Genomic DNA, 19,696 nt, shown 5'->3' on the forward strand with positions numbered 1-19,696 from the left:
AAATAATGTCTTACTAACATCTTTTCCCATGGATACCTTGAATAGGAACACTCATGAAGAGAGCTTTCCTAAACAGGGAAATGCTTTGCTGCATGGCACTTTGGTCACATCTCTTAGGAGTAAAAATTTCCTATTTGCAGTGTTTCATTTCAGAACCAAGCTCTTACCAAGCCAAAAGTCATGGCAGGTATCTGTTAGAGAAAAATGCTTTCAAGGAAAGAAAAGCTAAATAATAATGTAAGCTTTACTATTATGATCTCTATCTAAAGGAAGAAAAATGTTCTGAGTAAGGAAATTATTTCAGCAGTCACACAGAGAAAGCCTAGAGTTTTCAAAACCAGCTCTGGCTTCCTGGGGGATTGCTGTCTAGCCTTCAATGTTTTGAAGCTGACCCCATGGATTGCACCATACTACAGAGACTGGCAGAGGCACCACTAGAAGAACAAATGTTTAAGTGGCTTCAATTTTGTGCAGAGATAAGTTAAGAATCTTCATGGACTCAACTTCTGCCTCTATCCCTTTATGAAGCAACTACTTTCTCAGGAGTGATGAGTATGGGGCTAGTGTCTGAGCCATAGAAAAAAAAAAAACAAGCAAAAGAAAGAGAGGAGCCATCATTCCAAGGAGTCTCCTTCAGCGTGGAGGAACCAGGTTTGAAAATTTCCTTCATGTTTTCTTCAAAAAACTCAGCAAATCCATGGCTTGTATTTTTTCTACCTGCACCATAAGGAAAAAGAGACAAAGAAAGCAATCTCTCTGGTATTGCATGAAGACCTATGCAAGCTGATCTGAGGCAGTACATGACTTGTGGTATTCTTCAAAATCCATTTCCTACTTCAGGTATTTGAATAACATTTGTCACCACAGCGACTGGGGCCACTTCAGGCAAAAAAAAAAAAAAAAAAAAAAAAAAAGTTCCTTTTTTTATATACTTGCAAGCCTAAATGTTACTCTTTGTTCCTCAGTTTCCTGTCAGAGAAGTCCATGTTTTGGATGTCCATCCATGGGGGGTTATTAAATAAACACAGAGCATCTACTCTTTATTCTATACACACAGGGAGATGAAATTTCCAATTTCCAATTGTGGGACCTCCTCAGGAAAACAGGACAGAAAAAGCCAAACTTCCCCAGGGAGGGAAAACCCTGACTGCATCTTGACAGGTTTTAAACAACTTTGATGAAGTTTTTCATGACAGATGTTTCCTTCAAAGCACTGGCTGGGTGGTGTAGAGAATGGGGAGTGTTATAAGGTGAGATTCTCATTTCATTTGCTGCAGAACCCGTTAGCATGTTTAAAGTGAATCAAGAAATTAGGCCAAGCATGACTTAATAAGCCTGGCCTTAAACCCTGCTCTGGAAATATGGATCCCATTCTTCAGTAGTTCCTAAGCAATATCAGACAAGCCACTTTGACTAAACCAGTAAGACTAATTTCCAAGTGCTTCTTTTTCAAGACCAGGACTGGATATATAGAAGGGATGAGCATCCACTGGATCAAACTGTAATTTAAATATAAGGACCCATATACAACTAAATTCTCTGGGGAAAGAGAGATGCTATGAATCTCAAATTTAGGATTCTTTTAAACTGAAACATGTCTGGACTTCAAAGCCCAGTCTGCAGAACAAGATCTTACCTCAGTGGGAATGACTACAGTGGCAGTGATACTTGCGATGTACTCAGATACCAGTGTAATGACCACATTATTAAAGTGTTCCTGAAGACATAAATAATTTTTTTTGTCTTCAGTGTAACAATGTACCACAAATAAAACACACAAATAAAATTTAAGTGAGGGATTAAGTTCTGCCTGTCACAGAATGGATGAGTGAGGAACCAGCTTGGATATTGCTGCACTGTACTCCTTATCATGTCCAGATACAGGAGTATAGCAGCAAACAAATACGATTATGCCACTTTACAAGACGTTTCCATACAGTCACATGTTATGCTAGACCCAAATAAAGAAACCCTTCCAGAACCAGACACGCTGGTGCAGAAACATCTGAACTGGTTTTGGGCACACATATAAGAACTAGATCAGGTATTATATATGATATATGCTATTTCAGAAAAAGGCAACACATACATGAAGATCAGCAGCATTCCCTGTGCCTGTTTACAAGTGGCTGCAGAGATACTAGAGAACCCTTATGCCACCACAAACTCTTTTCAACTTGGACCCAGCTTCCTGTGCACCCAGAGCATCCCAGCCTGGATGCTCTGCAGAGAATGGTGCTCGCTCCCAGCACAAGGACTTGGGGAGCTCAAGCTCCCTTGTGAATGCCTGTCAAAAGGGCAGTTCTAGAAATTCTTGCCTTTGTCCCCAGTCTTCATCCTACTCCCACTCTCCCACTTTCACTGTATTATAATATCAACTTCATTTTTTTTCCTCTCCTCCTTTACTAGCTCAAGTAAAGAAACAAGGCTGAATAGAATAATAACAGCTCTTCTGAACCAACTAATGCAGCTAAGGAGAGCTGAACAAGCTCTCAGGTGTACAGCACCACCATCAGGTGCTTGCTCTGACATTTCTCCCTCCTGCCTGTCCCCTCAACACAGTACAGTGTCTTCATTCCCCTCACCCTGCTTCACTGCTTCCTCCTTCCTTTCTCCTCATTCTGGGAGCCCTCTCCTTTATCCTTACCTCCTCCTTCCTCTCTCTGCATGATGTGACTAGACAGGAAAATACAGATTTATGTACTCCCTACACGTGCTTCTCATTTTTTCCGATCCATCTTTGGCTGTTGATTTCTCCTTCTTGTAGGTGAGTGTCTCTCAGCTCTCTTCCTCTCTCTTTGACCTTTCCTCTGCTCCTTGTAAGGCATTCTCTCCTCTCATGCTGTGAAACATTCATACTGTCTCATACTGTGAAATTATCTCTCTCATGCTCTCTTGACTATATCTTGAGCATGGTCCTCAGTGCTTTCTAAAGGATGCTATTTCACAATAAATACATAAGCACTGCTTCATGCTGCTGTCTTCTCCAACTGCCTAATTGGATATGGTATTTTAAAGTGCTCTTTAGAATATCAAAGATGTCTTAGCTATTTTATAATTTTCCTTCTCAGCTCTGTTGAAATTTGTACAAAGCAATTGTGGGGGTTTTTTATCCAGCTTGAGGTCACCAGCACAAGCAGTGCTGCCCTAGCGTGCACAGCTCGGTTGCTGAGGCAGGGCTAGCTGTGCCTTATTCTCCATTTCCCCTTTAAAACGCTCCATCTTTCTGCATCTCCAGCTCTCACAGTGAGACTGAGCAATCAGGTGACTCAGTGACAGGCTGGTTTGCTGCATTGTGGCATCCTCGGAACAGCTACAGAGGCTTGTACACAGAGCTCCCTGGGCGAGCGCAGAGGTCACGCCGGGCAGCAGCCCGGGCACTCCCGGGTTACGCAGAGCTATCTATGCACGGCCTTTGGTGTGTGCAGCGTCTGCTGCTGGCCCCACAGGTCCGGGGCTGAAGGAGCAGCCTCTCCAGGGAGTACCTGCCTTTAACAGAGCCACTGCTGCCAGACATCTTGAGAGTCCTTCATTATAATTGCTTCGGGGCCTGCACAGATCCGATGTTGCCTCATTATTGGAACTATTTATTATTGAAACCAGAAATGCTGAGTCATTAAATAGAGGTCATAAAAACATCCTTATTTGCTAAAAGCATTAGCTCATCATTTCTGGTACTACAGAAGGTAGGAAAGACTAGGAATCCTTGTGCCTGTGAGAAAGAAAATGTGGACTGCATCAGAGGCCTGGGAAGATCAGACAAGAGCCCCAAGTCAGTAACCCGTTAGGAAAATCAGGATGCTGGCTAAAGACAGATCTCTAGGCTCAAGATCAATTGCCATTTCTGCATTTGTGTCACTTCGGGTTACCATTTTATCCCAGAATATGTTAATGTCTCTCTCCGGAAATGGACAGAACTAAAAACCTTGCTCACTTTTGTCTGAAGACCATAAGGCACTTCAGAGGCACTAGCCAGCTCACCTAACCACAGAGAGCTGCCGTTACCCCCACCTCCATTTTTACACAGGGAAGCCAGAGGGGGCATTTGTTTGCTTTCAAGCCCTGGCTGCAAGAAGAACTGCACTCTCCTGATTTCTCATGCCAAAGAAAGGCATTTTTTTCCTGTATTTTTGTGCTGCCGAAGAGTTAATATAGCCAGAGAAAGGATTTTTACTACCCGTGCTTGAAATTTATTTTTTTACTATTCTTCCTCGGGCAGTTTTCTGAATCTGAAGAGATCCTTCTGGGTGGAAAAACACAATTTTCAGAGATTATGTTTCCCTATTTTAATATTGAAGCTGCAGACAAATAGTTCCTTTGATAGCTGTGTTTGATTTCCTGCACTGCAGGGATGTCCTGTCAGCGTCCAGATCCAACAACAGGCGCATGGAGGTTACATCCCTCAGCTGATGGGGGGGGAGGGGGGGGTGTTTATTTGTTTTTGTCATGGATTTCTTTGGAGGAGTAAATATGAAGGACTCGTACTGCAGGCTCACCAGCCAAGGCGCACTGTGCCACATCGTGTTCCCGGCCGGAGCCAACACTCCAGGCGTTTGGGCAGGGCAGGGTGCTCCCGACGCTCACCTGAGCACACACCGGCCCGCAGCGGCAGGGTCCGGTTCTCCGGGGGGCGCAGGTCCTTCCCTTGGGGCTCCCCCGCCGCGTTCAGGCTCTGTGCCCCGCCATGGCCCCGGGAGGGCTCGCCGGACCGGCCCCCCCGCCTGCGGGCCGAGGGAAGCGGCTGCAGGCCGGCGGGAGGACGCGGGGCCGGCGCCGCGGGGCGGGGGAGGCAGTGCGAGGCAGTGCGAGGTAGTGCGGAAAGAGTTAAGGGAAGGTGGCGGGGCAGGCTGGCTGTCGGGAGCGAGCATGTGCAGATTGAAACCGCATCCATACTACGGGCGAGTGTCACTGGCACACTTCGCCTCCCGCCGGCCGCGGGGCACCCATGGACACCGGTGAGGACACGAGCCGCGCCCGGGCGGGGGAGCCGAGCGGCGGCACCGGGAGCTGCCCGCGGCCGCTGCCCTCACGGCCGCCCCGCCGGGGCCGCGCGCGGCCCGCGGCGGCCTCCCCGCGGCGCGGGGGATGCGCTGCCCGGGGCGGAGGGCGGGGATGGCGCCCGGCGCCGTTGGTTTCGCTTTCTGGCGGCGGGAGGGCCGTGCCGCTCCCGCCGGGCGGGTGCCGGCCGGAGCGAGACAAAGGCGGGCGGCCGAGCGGCAGCTTCCCCGCCAGCGGCGGGCCCCGCGGGGCCACCGGGCGCGGATGTGTCGCCCCCTCCCGGGGAGCGGCGCAGCCCCCGCAGGCCGCCCCCCGCAGCTCCTCGGGGCGGCAGGGCGGTGCGTGTCGAGGGGGTTTTGCTCGGGAGCTCCCGACCCCGGCTGCGAAGTTTTCGGGGCTCAGGGAAAGCAGGGTGGAAGGGTTGTTGAAATCGGAGCTGCTTTTCGCTGAACAGTGCCTTTTTTTTTTTTTTTTTTTTTTTTCTTCCCCAAGAAAAGGAGAGAAATGTCTCGAAGTATCTTTTTGTATTGATTTCTGTAAAACTTAATTCCAAGCAAGGGGAAATAGTTCTGAATGAGCCCAGCGTTTGCAGAGCTGAACTGGGAGGTGGGAACTGGCTCTGGTCCGTTCAGTGACTTTTCTGCAACCTTGTGAATTACTCCTGTGTGTAAAGCCAGAGGTCAGGGATACAGATACTACAGTCAGCTGAAAATGAGAGTTTTTTCTTTTCTATTTTTTTTTTAATTTAAATTAGTCTCAAGATGTTTGCTCTTGTTCCATTTTTGGTATGGAAAAATATTCACAATAGCTGAATTTTTGCAAAATGGAAAATCTGTTTCCTTCTGTTCCCCTTTCACTCATTTACTCTAGGGTTTTGCAAATTGTTTCTAGGATACTTAGGAGCAGGGATGCTGGGGAGGCTGCTCTGTCCTGTTCATCTTAAGCTGGACCGTTACACTGGGACTTCTTAAGAGATCATTTCACATTGCTGGTCCAAAACTACTGGGGATGTACAAACTTGTTAAGCCTCATAATTACACAGCAGATGCAGAAAAACTCTGTTACATGAAATACTTTGTATTGTTCTCTGGCATTGTTTATTTGGCAGTTTTTTTTCTGTTTTCTCTTATTTCTGAGAAAAAAAAAGCAGTCCCTGCAGGAGCTGTTTTTTTTCACAGGCAGGGTGGTAACAGCTCTGTGTCTGTCAGAGCTGTGTGCACTGGGGATTTGCAAGAAGAACAGATTGCCCAAAGAGGTTCATTCTGTGTTTTCCAGGGGCACAAATGCATTAATATATGTACAGCATCAGTTAGAGATGGGGCTAGCTACTGTTTGGTGGTAAATAGGGAGTAATGAAAACAAAAATTACCATAAGTTATTAGGAAACAGAAAAGAAAGACTTATTGACATGGAGTCCATAATACCTGTAGGCACTTTCAACCAGCACTGGGGAAAACTGTGTAGGAAATCCGTAAGGTACTCTTGTGCCTATGACACATCCTAAAGGTCCTTCTTGAATCCCAGCACCTTGTCCCAGTGAGAAGGTTCCATGGAGAAATGTCAGTTTTCCTGTGTTATGTGACAGCAGCTTGCTACTGTGGATAAATTAAGATTTTTCACTAAATCTGCGAGTAGGTAGTTCCTCCTTGAGGAATATATGCTCTCGGTGTGTATGTCTGAGAATTTCATACTTCTCTGTTGAGGCTGCCTCTGAAGAACATGGTTGTCTCTGTTTGTAGAAGAGGAAACTGAGGTGCAGGAAAATGACATTTCAGAGGTCATTGTTAGATTGAAACAAGATTTAACTCCAAATCATTTGATTTAACTAGTAGCTGTAGTAGCTTTCTAAACAAAGCTCAGCAAAAGTGCTAGAAGCAGCTGATTCAAACTGAAACATTCTGAGATCCTCTGATCACAGGAATATTGAAAAAAACATGTAGTGTAGTCTGGTGGAAAGGAAATGGAGGGACAAGCAGAAGTTGAGGCAGTATTGCTTGTTACTGCATAACTTCTTGCTGAGGCTCTGGCAGCATGCCTGTAGCCTTGGTCAGTATTGCTGTGCCCACTCTACTGAAGGCTGATGGTGGAGGCAGAAAACAAGCTGCTTCCTTGGAGAGTTCAAACCTTGGAATTCTTATGGCAAGATCCCATGGCAGTTTACAGACGTGGTAAAGGGGTTTAAAACAAGAGGTATGGATAGCACAGGTGTGTAGTTGAGGGTAACCTAGATCTCTGCATCCATATGGAAATGGTACCTGGTAGTGGGGACTCTGCAGTTTTGCTGACAATGTCATAATATTATGTGGTGCCAAACAGTGAAAGGCAAATTTAACCTTGAAGGGAGATGCAGGTTTCTGGATTAGAGTGTAAGGCAGGAAGAGGTTTTTGGATAAGGTGATGGAACTTGACAGTATGTGGAGTCTTTTAAGATATCTTTTTTCAATCTATACTTTATTCAGCATCTTGGAGATGTTCTAGGGAGTGAAGATGTAGGGATCCCTTTGGCCTTGTAATTTGTGGATCTACTTACTCCCACACGTCAAGAAATGGGGAGAGGAGTTGTTTTCCAGCATTGTAAATGTGCTTTTAATACCTGTCCACTTCGTTAAGACAGTAACTGTCCTTGGATCCGGTGTTTCAGGGCTGCTGCCAGGCACTTAATTGTGTCCAGGAGGGGTGTTTCTTCTCATGGCATAATTAGTCAGATGAATTTAAGTTTTACCTCCCTTCAAAGCGTTAGAAATAAACGGCAGTTGGGGACTGATCATGCCAGGAAGAAGGTGTGGAGGGGGAATGAGGGGGAGGAGAGGAGACTGTGCACCCTTCCTCTGGAGGGTGGGGAGGGAGGAGGGGGGGAACCCCCAACTTTTTGCTATCATCACATGCTTTGACGGCAAGTCTTGTTCGTATCCTCAGAATGGTACTTATCACAGAGTCTGGGGCCAGGCTTTGTAGGTTTCTCTTTTTTCTGCAGCATGGGATTGGTCACTAAGCATCATCTCTGTGAGACTTGTTTGAAGAGTCCTTTGCAAGTTTTGGAGTTGCCTCACTGGCTGTGGTGTGCTTTCTTGTGCTCCTTGTTCGTGGTATGCACATCCAGTCTCCTTAGACTAAAGAACTTCTGTCCTTATTCAAGTTGTTGAGCTGTGTTGCAAGAAACTGCATGAAATTTTAATAAAATTATCTGCAGGAGATTTGACTAGGTTTTAGGCAAAAGAGTCCTTTCTGTTAAGCTGTCTGACAACCGAAAGAAGTTTTTTCTCATGGAAGATGATTGGAAAGCATCATGAAGAAGCTTTTAAAAAGGAGAAAATATATTGAGGAGGCTTAAAGAGTGGTGTTGTGGAGGAGACCTTGTTCTGATGGTGAAATCATAGAAGTAATGGAAAATTTTATGTTGCAAATTGTACCTTAGGATTCTTTGTTTCTAGATTGCCTTCAACAAATACCATGTTTAAGAAAATGAAGTTAAGTTGTTGCATTGTTTTGTTTCTTTTTTCAGTCTCAGACAGCCTGCTATTATATGGTAAGAGGAGAGGTAACAACATGGCTAATTAAAGGGCAGCAATGCTTCATTCCTTAGGGCTAATTATTCTCTGGAAAATGGGTCAATTACTTAAAGAAATTGTTTGCCAGCAGGAGGTAGGAAAAGCCTTCATTCCCATTCCTCACCATCCTTTTGTAGGAAGCACTTCCTACCTCCACAGCAGTTGCAGTATCTTGTTAAGCTTTCAAGTGCCAGAGCCATGCCCTGCAGATGGGGAAGTGGCACCTGAGCAAACTTATATGTGGTCACTTCTGTCCTGCATGTTCCTGTGTAGATGCAGATGAGGCAGTGTCCAGTGGTGTTCCTGGGTTGTTTCTGGAGTGAAAGAAATGAAATTGAACAATACAAATGGGAGTTCTGTTTCAAAACAAAATTTGCTTGATGTGAAAGGTAAAGTATGGTATATACCCTTAATTCTTTTGAAAGAAGTTTGATCATCTAGTTAGTTAATGTCTTCCAACATAAAAGGTATTACCTGCTTGTGGCTTGCTTGGTACAGGTTTGTAAATGATCCCTTCTCAGATCTGCTTCCTGTATTTGTTTCAGTATTCTCTGGTAGCTTTCTCACCTGACCATGCTGCTTGCTTTAGCTCTGCAGGCTTAGTACAGACTGGGTGAGGGAGCAGAGGGCTGGTTAGCCATGTACATCAAAATGAACTGGTCTGCTTTCCACATTTCTGTTATGATATGTGAGGCAGGAATATCCAGATGGTTCCTGGGTTCCTCGGTAAGGTGGCTGTGCAGGCAACTACAAGAAGTCTTGAAAGAAAGCCAGACTGGGCAAAGGCTTTGGCTCTGCAGGAGCAGATACCAACATCTCTGCCAATTCAGAACAACACTCTCTTTCTGGTTAGTCAGAGCACTACATTCCTGGCTGTAAATGATACACCCAATAATGTCTGCTGTGAGCCAGAGCTTATGCACCTTGCAGTCCAGCTAAAATGAGTGTAAAAGACTTTGCAGGTGCGTGCTGCTTGTTAACATGTCCTCAGAGGCAAAATAAAAGCTAGACTGCTTTAGAGATTTGTTCGTAGGTATATCTGAATGAGCATACTTATCAGTTACTAGGTCAGAGGTGTCTAATCATTGCATAGAAGAGGGAAGTGTTTTATGTTACCCTTTCCTTTGTTCTGGATTTTTGTTGGTGTCAGTGCACTAGAGCTCACTACAACCTTATTTTGAAACTCCCCCGCCCTCACATGCTTCTGTCAAAGCTGGATTAAATTACTTCCCTACCACAAATGCTGTCTTGCTTTCATTGCATAAGATCCAAGCATTAGTATTCTCTAGGTGAGTGTTGATAGCATAGCGTGGTGAAGCTGCTGTTTGACTTCTTCCTTGCTGGATCTTTGCTCTCAGGTGTGCCATTTACTGGATGTAGCCTATATGAAGAGCTTCAGTAGAGCACCTCTCTGTCCTGTTTGCATGATTCTACTGGGAGCATGATGAAGTACTTCTGAAGGGGGGAGCTCAGTCTTTAGTATGGGTAGCTCTAGCATAGTGCTGTGTGTACTGCCAAGTGCCTTCTGGGGATGGGGAGTCTATTTTGTTTTTATTTCTTTCATCCAGAATGCGTGCAGATCATGATCCAATTCATTTAGTTCCACCAGCCTAATCTGGACTGAGAAATCTTGGCTGGGGCAGTGTCTGTGCAGAGCTCTAGACAGTCATTCCTCTCTGCTTGCAGCAGAGTGTTCCTGATGATAATGGTGTATTTGGCTGTTTCCTCTCCTGCTAACTGACCTAGCAAAGCTGGACTTGCTTAACCCATGGGACACTTCGAGCCATGTGTTTTCTTTGTATTTTGTGTCAGCAGAGGCTTATGGTAAGGATGCTTCTAGTAAGTTCTAGAAGAAGAGTTATTTATTTTTGTAATTTCTGTTGTTTTCTGTATAGTTTCCCCTAGTGGTGTGGTAGATACCATGTGATTTGGTTTATTTTGATCCAGCAGTTCTTTCCAAGGCATACCTCACAATTAAACTTTTAATTGGAAATGGACTTGTACAGGAGCTTCAGGATGTAGGGCACAGTTTATAAAAATACTTGAATGTCTTACTAGGGAGAGAAAAGCTGCTGTGAAGGTAATGTAATGATTCCTTAGCAATATTGAGCTTGGCTGCTGTTGCTTTCGGTTTTCCTTTGCTGCTTAATACTTTACCATAGAGATGAGATACTTTCCAAACCATCAGCCTCAGCCACTTGAGCTGACAGACGTTAGCATGTTATTAGGAGTGCCCTGGGCAGCTAAACCGTTTCCTGTGCAGTGGAATATTAAGGTGCATATAGAAAGAAGGCAATTAATTATGCTATATTATGTTGCCTTATAAATTGTGGATGTACAAAAGGTCAACTTCTAGAATCCATGTTCTTCTCTTAGATAGTTACTCCAAGTTGGGGTATGCTGCCTTGTGTGTGGGGCAGTGCGAATAGGTTTTTTGTTCTATTTTTTCTTTCCCCAGCTATGTATCAGGCATAAAAGTGGGAAAGTGTCCCATTGTGATGCGAGAAATATAGTTTCCTCGGTTTGAGAAACAAGGACTGGACAATGTCATGACAATGATGAACATTTGCTATGCTTAAGAACTATGGCTTAGCAACGTTTGGAGTAATCAAAAGCTGTAAGTGCAAACACCAGCACTTCCACTGCATCTTTCATTTGAGAATCTCTCAGTTCTTAATGAATTTTCAGTGTGTCTCTGTGAGGCTGGTATTATTAGTGTCATTTTGCAGACAAGTAGATAAAGTAAAATGCTTGTATAAGCACATTCAGCAAGCCAGGAAAAGCAGGAATAAAATTCAGGAATACTAATGATTCAACCTGCTTTTGAGCTACTATCTTGTATTTTTTTCCAGAAAAGAAAGACATGAGTTTTTGTAGCTTTCCTGCCCCCATCCCTCTCTTTTTTTTCCCCATTGGATTAGGCTGCATAAAAGCGAGACATTATTATGCAACATATCTAAGTGTGCATGTGATACTTGAAAAAATGGTAATCAGATAAGTTGCCAGGCAACAGTACCCTGCCTTCAATTACCAAAATGCCAGTGAGTGTGCTTTCATGATATAACACGGGTGCTGTACTTCTTCATAAAGAAACTGTAGGTGGAGTTTTGTAAGAGTTGCTCCTTTTTAACTCATCTCCTGCTTAATCTGCCATATTGTGAGGTTAGATTTGACCCCAGTTTTAGAGAAAAGTATTCACCAAACCTGAAATCAACAACAACAAAGTTAGATGATCTCTCAAAGAGAATGAATGGTATGTGAGCATATATGAGTAAATAACCATTTCCTGTGATGGGTCTGTGAGTGTTTGATGGTTCAACATCTTACAAGAAGTAGGTCAGAGCTCATCCTTGGGACCATGAAAATTAAGAAAATGGGTGAGAGATTTATGTTAAAAGGTAGATGACAGGAATGCAAGGCAAGCTGTGAGAAGTATCAAAACACTCACGGTGGTCCCTTGGCCCAAAAATATTGAAAGCCGTGGTAATTCATGAAAATATGAATGTAAATCCAGCTGGTTCATTTTCATTGCCTTAACAGAAGCAGAATAGAAGGAACATAAGAAGGGATGAGTGTACACAGAGGAAAAAGTGATAGTCTAATAATGAAAGACAGCATGAGGGAATTCACTTGTGTGTTTGTTTGAAACCTGAGTTTAATTTATTTTTCAAAGATATTGCAAGATAACAACAGCAAAATTAAAGACTCTTGGAAGTTATTTAAATGAATTTTTGGTTTTGGCAATAAATAGCCACAGAAGCATTTGCAGAGACTGCAGTTTTGTGGGGATGCAGGCATCTGGCCAAGCCTCTTCAGCTGTTGGGTGGTGGCATGGAATTTAGAAGAAATCTGAAACTCCAGAGGTCTAATGTGCTTCTCAGGGCTTTGACGGAAGTTTTCAGTTGAGATAGGGGACTCACCTAGATATATCTGGGAAAGAATGCCCATAACCTTGAATTCACTGTTTCCTTGGGTAAGTGCAAGTTGTTGCTTTACAGAATTGGTTTTCCAATTATTTTTTTGTTGTTCCAAAAGGAGCAAAAGGCATTTGCATTTCAGGAGATGAGGGACTGTGTCCTGCGTGTCCCTCTGCAGTATTTCAGTCCAGTGTAGAAAGAGGTTCAGAAGTCCTCATCAAGAGACATGGTGGGACTTCAGTTAAAAGGGAAATCTGCATCATCCTCTGTGTAAGTCCTGCCAAAACAGGGGGAGTTTCTGAGAAGACACAGACTCACTTTCTGTTTCCAAATTTGGCACTTTCTTCCCAGGAGAATCCCAGATAAGTCATGGAGCAATGTTATAACTTGATTTTTCTGTTGCACAACTTACCACCTGTTAGTTGCATGGACCTGAGCTCTCTTTGTAGAGAACTGTAGAAATAATGAAGGTATGTAAATACTGAAAGAGACAGTTGAAGGAACGCTCAACTAACCACCTTGCAGTTAGGAATTTGCTTTCTTTTTTGTTTGCTTTTCTTTGTGTTCTCAGTTGATGAGCAGTATTGCTAGATTATGCTAGATTATGTTTAGTCCCCAACCTGCTGACACCAGGAATATTTGTGTCAGAGGAACAGTCAGAGCAGGAAGTGCTGTTTTGGGAAGTCTGCGATTTTAGTTTTTAACTATTTTTGTATATGCAAGTGGATGTTCACACTACTCTAACTGGTTTTTGTTTGATTTTCCCTTACTACAAACACTACACATTTTGAATCATTAGTATTTTGACACAGAAAGTCCATTTATATACCAAACAAAAAACAAATCCCCTTTTCTGAACAGTTTAAGCTTTGTATTAATCACGTGAGCCTTAAGGTCCAATCTTTCTCTTCAGCTCTACTGCTGTGCTCACGTGTATTATGACATAGCCTTTACTAATGAAGATCTGCTTCAATGAGTGTTTTCTTTCAAGTGTAGATACTTTTGTAACCAAAGGTATGGTTTCTCCAGCAGTCTGAGTTCAAAGTGATGCAGTATTTTGTGAAAAGGGAACTTCTTCCTGCTGGGCTGTGTGCTGTGAGCCAAATCTGAGAGATGATGATACAGCTGAAAACTAGCAGGCTTTACGGTAGCATGGGGTAGCATTCAGAGGGCTGATGAGTTCCTTGGTCTGGCTCCAGGTGAAGCCCCATGGGTGGCCTGAGCACTGGTTCCAGGGAAAGGGATGAACTGAGCAGGACTGTGTTGTCCTAAAGTTAGGTTGGCTTGAAACCTTTTGTAATGTTCATGTTTCTGCATTTAAGGAGTCGGGAGTGTTGCAGTTGCTTATTTTGTATGATTTTGTTCCTCAGTCTTTTATGTATCAAATTATAGACAAGTACATCTGACCATGTAAAAAGAATTCTCAGTGGTTTTATGATTCTAAGGAAATGCCTTTTGAAATTTTGTTTGCATATGTCTGATAAATAGTTCAGTAGAAATCTGTGGCAAATATCCAACTGTGGCAAAATGCATATAAGGAAAATGGATTACGTGCAAATAATTTTTAGGAACATTGATGTGACAACAATTTATACCAAAGCTAGACAACAAACAATTTCTTTCCCCGTCTGATGTACAAATATGTAGCTAGTAAAATAGCAACTATTTCTCAGGATAAGAGAGACTCCAATGTAGATGCAAGCTTCAGTGCATAGGCAGAAGGTGCTAGCTGTGTCTCAATAATACTCATATTACATTGATATAATTAGTGGGTTTATGCTATTCATTGCTCCATTAATCTCATTGGGAAGATTTTTGGGGGGCAGATTAGTTATTTAATCTGCATTTTTAATTGGAGTGGTTTTGTAGTTCAGTGTCATCTAAATAAAAACAGTGTAGGTTTGTTTTGTTTTGTTTATTAAGGAAAACTCAAATTCCTCAAATGTTTCTCAATTTCCTCTTGGATTTTGGTGCTCAAAAATGCTGAGATTCATTAGGATAATGTGAAGAGCTCATTTGTTACACAGTCTGACACATAAATGTCCTTGCTCTAACTTCTTCATATGCAATTAATCCAGAAAAATGCTATATATAGACAAGCCCTTGGGTTGTGAGATCTGTGAGGCTGATGTAAATAAGGTGTTGGATACTTGTGTGTTGAAGCTGTCACCTCGAGGCATGACTTCTCTGAAAATCAGGAAAATCCCAAATGTCAGCATTTGAAGAGAAGGAGAGCCCCAGCTCATGGGTTCCACTTGCTTGGATCATGCAGCGCTGCTGCCTGAGCCCAACATGGAGGTGAAAGGCAGTCAGATCACTGGAGCAGAGAGGACAGTGCCAGTGCCCCCAGGAACAGCTTGGGCTGCTGGGTGGGTGGCACTGAGAAGGGCCTGCTTACATGAAGTCCATACTCTGTCCTGGAATGGGGAAGAGAGAAGAAAAGTGTGATGATTGGAGAAGTGAGGATGAGAGGAGATTGGAGGAGATAAGAAGGCAATGTTAGGAGAGATAGGATGGGGGTGGAAAAGTGTCAACAGTGAAGCTTACTTTGAAAATTGAGATATTGATGGGGAAAATAGAAGTAAAGCCATTTCTGGCAGACCCTCCAAGGGTTAACTGAGACCTTTGCTGAGATGGTAGCAGTGAACCTTTGGTCACTGACTCCAGTGAAGTTGCTCTGTGTGTTTGCTGTGGCTGAGATCCAGAAGGACAGTGGAGAGAAGAAAGGCTCAGCCTCACCCAAGGAGAGGCAGCTGTCAGGGTGCTGCCCTGGGCAAGGGGCAGGTACAGGTGCTCTGTGGGGACTCTGAAGAAGTCAGGTCTTCCAGGGCCCAATGTACTGGAGCTAAGCTATCCATACACATAGTTGGTTTCGTGTTTAAAACCTCTCTTGCATTGTGCTGTATTAAGATTAAAATGTACTTCTTTGGTTTAGGAAGGCTGTCTGGTTGCTGTGTTAACTGTTGGTCACACACTCCTGGGCTGAAAACGACTGGCATCTGAAACCCCTTGGACTTGCTGGAGGCAGCCTAGTCTACCTGTGGATGTTGTGAATTAGGAAGTGGCCAAAGAGTGGGAGAGCTCCAGGATCCCTTCCTGGAAAAGGTAAGGTCTGGAGGCTAAAACTGGTGGGACTGCCTTTGTAGACTGGAAAAACAGAGCAGTTGTCTGACTACAGAGCTGACTGCATTGTAGATGGTACCTTGGAAATTTAAATATGTAGAATGCAAAGTTATTTCCATCGGTTTAAACACCAAGTTGTTTTCTGGAGGTGTAAGATTGCCATTTGCACACATCACCCTTGATTTCTGTCTGCTGTGAGTCACATATTCTGATTGCTTGTAATTTATACAGCCAAACTTTTCACTGTTATTTTCTCTTTAAAACCTCACACTCTGATAGCCTTAGGCAGTTAAAACAATCAGCACAGTGGAGCAGTATCTCTGAGCTAAACCAGAGCAGTAGGTAAAGAGTAGAGGGTTGCTCTCTCCTGTGAAAGCACAGGTGTGAGTCAGATGATGAGGAATCTATTCCTGGCCCTAACAAGCAGTGCAGTCTCTGCACCTGATTCACCAGTGTGTTACTCTACTAATCTTCTTAGCCTCATCTTGCCACTCTCCTGTATGCTGTGGCAATCACACTTCCACAGAGTGCATGTAAAATGCTGTCAATATGGAAGGGTGATTTATATCCCAGAGCAAAAGTTTATATTTATTCTGGTTAGTGGGGTGAACGTTGTGGGACCAGAACAATTTCCAGACCCTGCAGCATTTGTGACAGGCTCTTTGTGTCTGCAGTGTGTAGCATTGTTCAGGCTACAATATTGTTTTGCCCATTGTGGATCAGCTTTCCTGGGTAGGTTGTGCGCAGTACTTTATTTCTAGCTGGGAACTCACTTTGAATATGTACATGCCACATGTATAAACTTCAGATACATGTAGCACAGTCATCTGTTTCAGATGTTTCATTACCCTGTTCTAGTTGTAGTGCCCAGGAGATCTTCTGTTGGGCTATTCTGTTGTCCCACTTCACTGGGTGTTCTTGCTGATAGACCCCTGATCCTCTCTGAGGCTGGGGAACAGACCCAATCAGCTGCTGAAGGAAAGCAGTAGACTGAATTGTGGCAGTATTAACAGTGTGGATAAGCAGGATCAACTCCTGCCTAGAGCTCCAGCTGTGATTGTGCTGCCCATTGTGTAGCTGATTAAAGGGCTTCAGTTGGTCACCAAGTGTCCTCTTTTGAGTGGCTGCAATGTTATAACAAAGCAAGTGTCAGCAGCTTCCTGAGAAGGCAGCTGGTGATGGACTGAGCTTTGTGTGAGTCCAGCTATTATGTCAGTGATGCAGCCATGAGTATTTCTGAAGAAAGCCGTGTCTGGCAAGTGCTCTGCTGTGTGATACTATTGCTGCGAGTAGAGCAAATGCTGCTTCTTGCCTGTCCTCAAGAACCATCGAATGTAGTGCAGAAGTCTCCTATTACTGTTAAAACCTGAGCACTGTATGGGCACAAAAAAACATAGTTCCATTGGCAGCAGAACAAGACTATGAATTATTCATTCCTCCAATGACTCCTGTAGGTTCCATCCACTCAGGCCATTCAGGATGCTATCTGTTGGAGATACAGACAGATCTGCTTTCAAAGCTGTGAGGATAAGACCCTGCAAAGTGTCATCACCTGTCTTGAGCTTGTCCTTCATTAAAATGGCTTGGGCATTGTTGTGACATCCTTGAGGACATAGAAGCAACCTCTTAGCATCCCATGGGCAGGAAGGAACCCAAGGGTTGGTAGGAATACTTGTAACATCAATGAATTTGGAACACATCTGGTAATGCCAGCCTGGAATTGTCTGTGAGGTGAAGACAATGAGTTAGGAGCAAGATGGAAGCCCTGGCTGCTCTGGCCCATTTTGCAAAAGGGAGGTGGGAGAGCTGCATCTTTTGTGTAGCATTACTTTGGTTTTTGTAAGAGAACTTAGACTATGTCAGTTTGTTCCTAGCTCCGTCTTGCTGAGAAGCCAAAGTGTCCTCTGTTAAAGTGTCCTCTGCTTGAGCACAGGCAGGATTTCTCTGTTCATGCAGAGTGCTCTAGTGGAGATGACTGCATTTAAATGGCTGTTTGGGAACATCTGTAACACACAGTTTTTCTCAACTCATTTACTAGTAGGCATTTGTCTTTGTAATGGTTGTCAGCTGGCAGTTGAATTCGAGAGGCATTGAAGATTTACAGAGATGCAGAGGCTCAATTCTCCTTCAACTCTTCCATAAACTGCTGTGGGCTCAGGTAAGAGGTGCCCACTGTGAGAGAAGGTGTTGCTGAGGCTGTTCAGAGGCTGTTTATCAGCATAAAATGCATATACTTAGATGGAGAGGGGTTTTAACTATTTTTTTGCTTTTTTCTTCCTACTGGTTGGTATGAAGATTCCTTCAGCCATTTCATGTACCCAGGCTGCACTGTCCATGCCATATTACAGATTCTTGAACATTTTCCCCCATTTCCCTTCTGTATCCCTCTGAGTTGCTCTTTGCTATTAGGTTTTTGCTGAGATGTATTCTGATTTTTAGTGTAAGAACAGCTACCTGTAACTAGCAACAGCTGTAGAAATTATGGTCTTTTAATGCAGAAGTTCAACCTTTGCGTTTACAGCTGTCTTGTAATGTGCCCTACTGCATTTTGAGAGCACTTCAAATGTTCCTAAAAAGCTTCTTGGAAAGGAAGGAAATGTTACTTTTGTCAAAACAAGACACTGTAGCTTGTGTTCAGAACAGTTTTCAGCTTCTAGTTATGTCAGCCAGCTGGAAATGCCCTAGAGTGAGTCACCTTTGGAGTTGTTCTAGTCCAGATGCTGAGGGGAACTGTGGAGGCTAAGATAAAACCCCAGACTGCATTTGAAGAGTCCTCACTAAAAAAACGTGGTGGAAGCATGCTGAGGGGAATGACTGCTCTGCTGGGTTGAGAAGTTGAGTAGGTTTCACAAAGGGAGCTGTCAAGGAAGAAAGGGTTGCTTCTGAAGAAGGTAAAATGTGTTTGTCATCCTATGGTCTTGACCAAAGTAAAAAGGCAGTAAACTGGAAGCATACCTTTCCTTTGTTTGTTTTTCATCAGTGAAAGAAGTAGACAAACAGAGCTCGAAATGGATTTGTGGTTTCCATAGTGATGTAGCTATGGAAGCTTTTGTGTGGCTGAGCTTTGCCCTCACTGCAATCACACTTGAAAACTATGAGTGTTCAGCTTTCCTGCCAGGGAAATGTAAGTATATATCAAACATGGAACTGGCTGAAAATGAAGCTGCATTTTCATGAATTGTTATGTTTGCTGTGCTACCTGAATATGTGGATGTTTAGAAGCTCAGCTCATTTCTCCTTTATCTGTTGTTCTGCACTGGAACAGTGCATCCACCTAAATTGATACCACAGTTCTTGCTGCACCAGGCAGGGATATATTGACCTCTGTCCTTTGCTTTCTATCATCTGTATATATACACACATCCCACAACACTGGTGCCTGTGATTCTCCAGCCACACTGATATCAAACATGCACTGGTCAGAAAATGTATGCATAACTCTTTTGGGGGATGCTAACTGGTCAAATATCACCCTGTGAAACTTTACAGGTGAACTGCATGCTGTTCATAGACATCAACTCACTTGTCCCTGTATCTGACATTGCATCATGTTTTATTTTAATGGGCATTTTGAGAGTGTTTTAATAGTGAAAATACATGATCCTTGGGGAATTTTTGCATGTGGAGAGAGCTGTTTCTGACTGTGAATGGTTGATTAATTCTGGCTTTCAAAACAAGTTGGAGGTGGAATTTTTCAGCATCTCAGTGATGAGTTTACCAGTAGGTCCTAGAGGCAGGGGAAGGAAAATGCTCTGTGTGGATGTTGCATGCACACATCAGGCAGTTATGCACATACTAATGCTGCACAGACACTTGCATTGTCCAGTCTTTGTGGTTCACAGGCATTTGTGCCTCATCTTTTTCTTTTTCACTTTATTGCTGCTGGATGCTTTCTTGCTGTCTCCCTGAACAAATCTTCCTTACCTTCAGCATTTGTTTTGGTTGTCTAATAGATGTAATGGGTCATCTGTTCCCTTTATAGAAAGGAATGTTAATTATTTTCAGAAGGCTAATTAGGTTGCTAATGAGAATCTCTACTGCAGAAATATTGCCTTTAATTACTCACTCTAAAGTGCTGTACAGAAAAGCTTATTGATTATGCTGTTAAAT

At 43.6% G+C, this 19,696-nt stretch overlaps 1 protein-coding gene across 2 annotated transcripts in view; it reads left to right on the forward strand.

Annotated features, from left to right (window-relative positions):
- Window positions 1-4,455: 4,455 nt before the first annotated feature.
- TMEM229B (transmembrane protein 229B) overlaps window positions 4,456-19,696 on the forward strand; it is a 34,605-nt gene continuing 19,364 nt past the window's right edge. Inside the window, exons 1-2 of one of the 2 annotated variants that reach the window (XM_053945068.1) lie at window positions 4,456-4,955; window positions 15,399-15,568. Coding sequence is in view for 1 of the 2 variants with exons in the window: in XM_053945067.1 (XP_053801042.1) it covers window positions 4,471-4,955; window positions 15,399-15,423 (510 nt within the window). In the remaining variant the exon portion in view is untranslated. Of the gene's footprint in view, window positions 4,956-15,398; window positions 15,569-19,696 lie in introns of those variants that run through there. The other variant, XM_053945067.1, reaches the window with a different exon arrangement.

Source organism: Vidua chalybeata, chromosome 6 (assembly GCF_026979565.1).
Source record: "Vidua chalybeata isolate OUT-0048 chromosome 6, bVidCha1 merged haplotype, whole genome shotgun sequence".
Taxonomy (NCBI): Eukaryota; Metazoa; Chordata; class Aves; order Passeriformes; family Viduidae; genus Vidua; species Vidua chalybeata.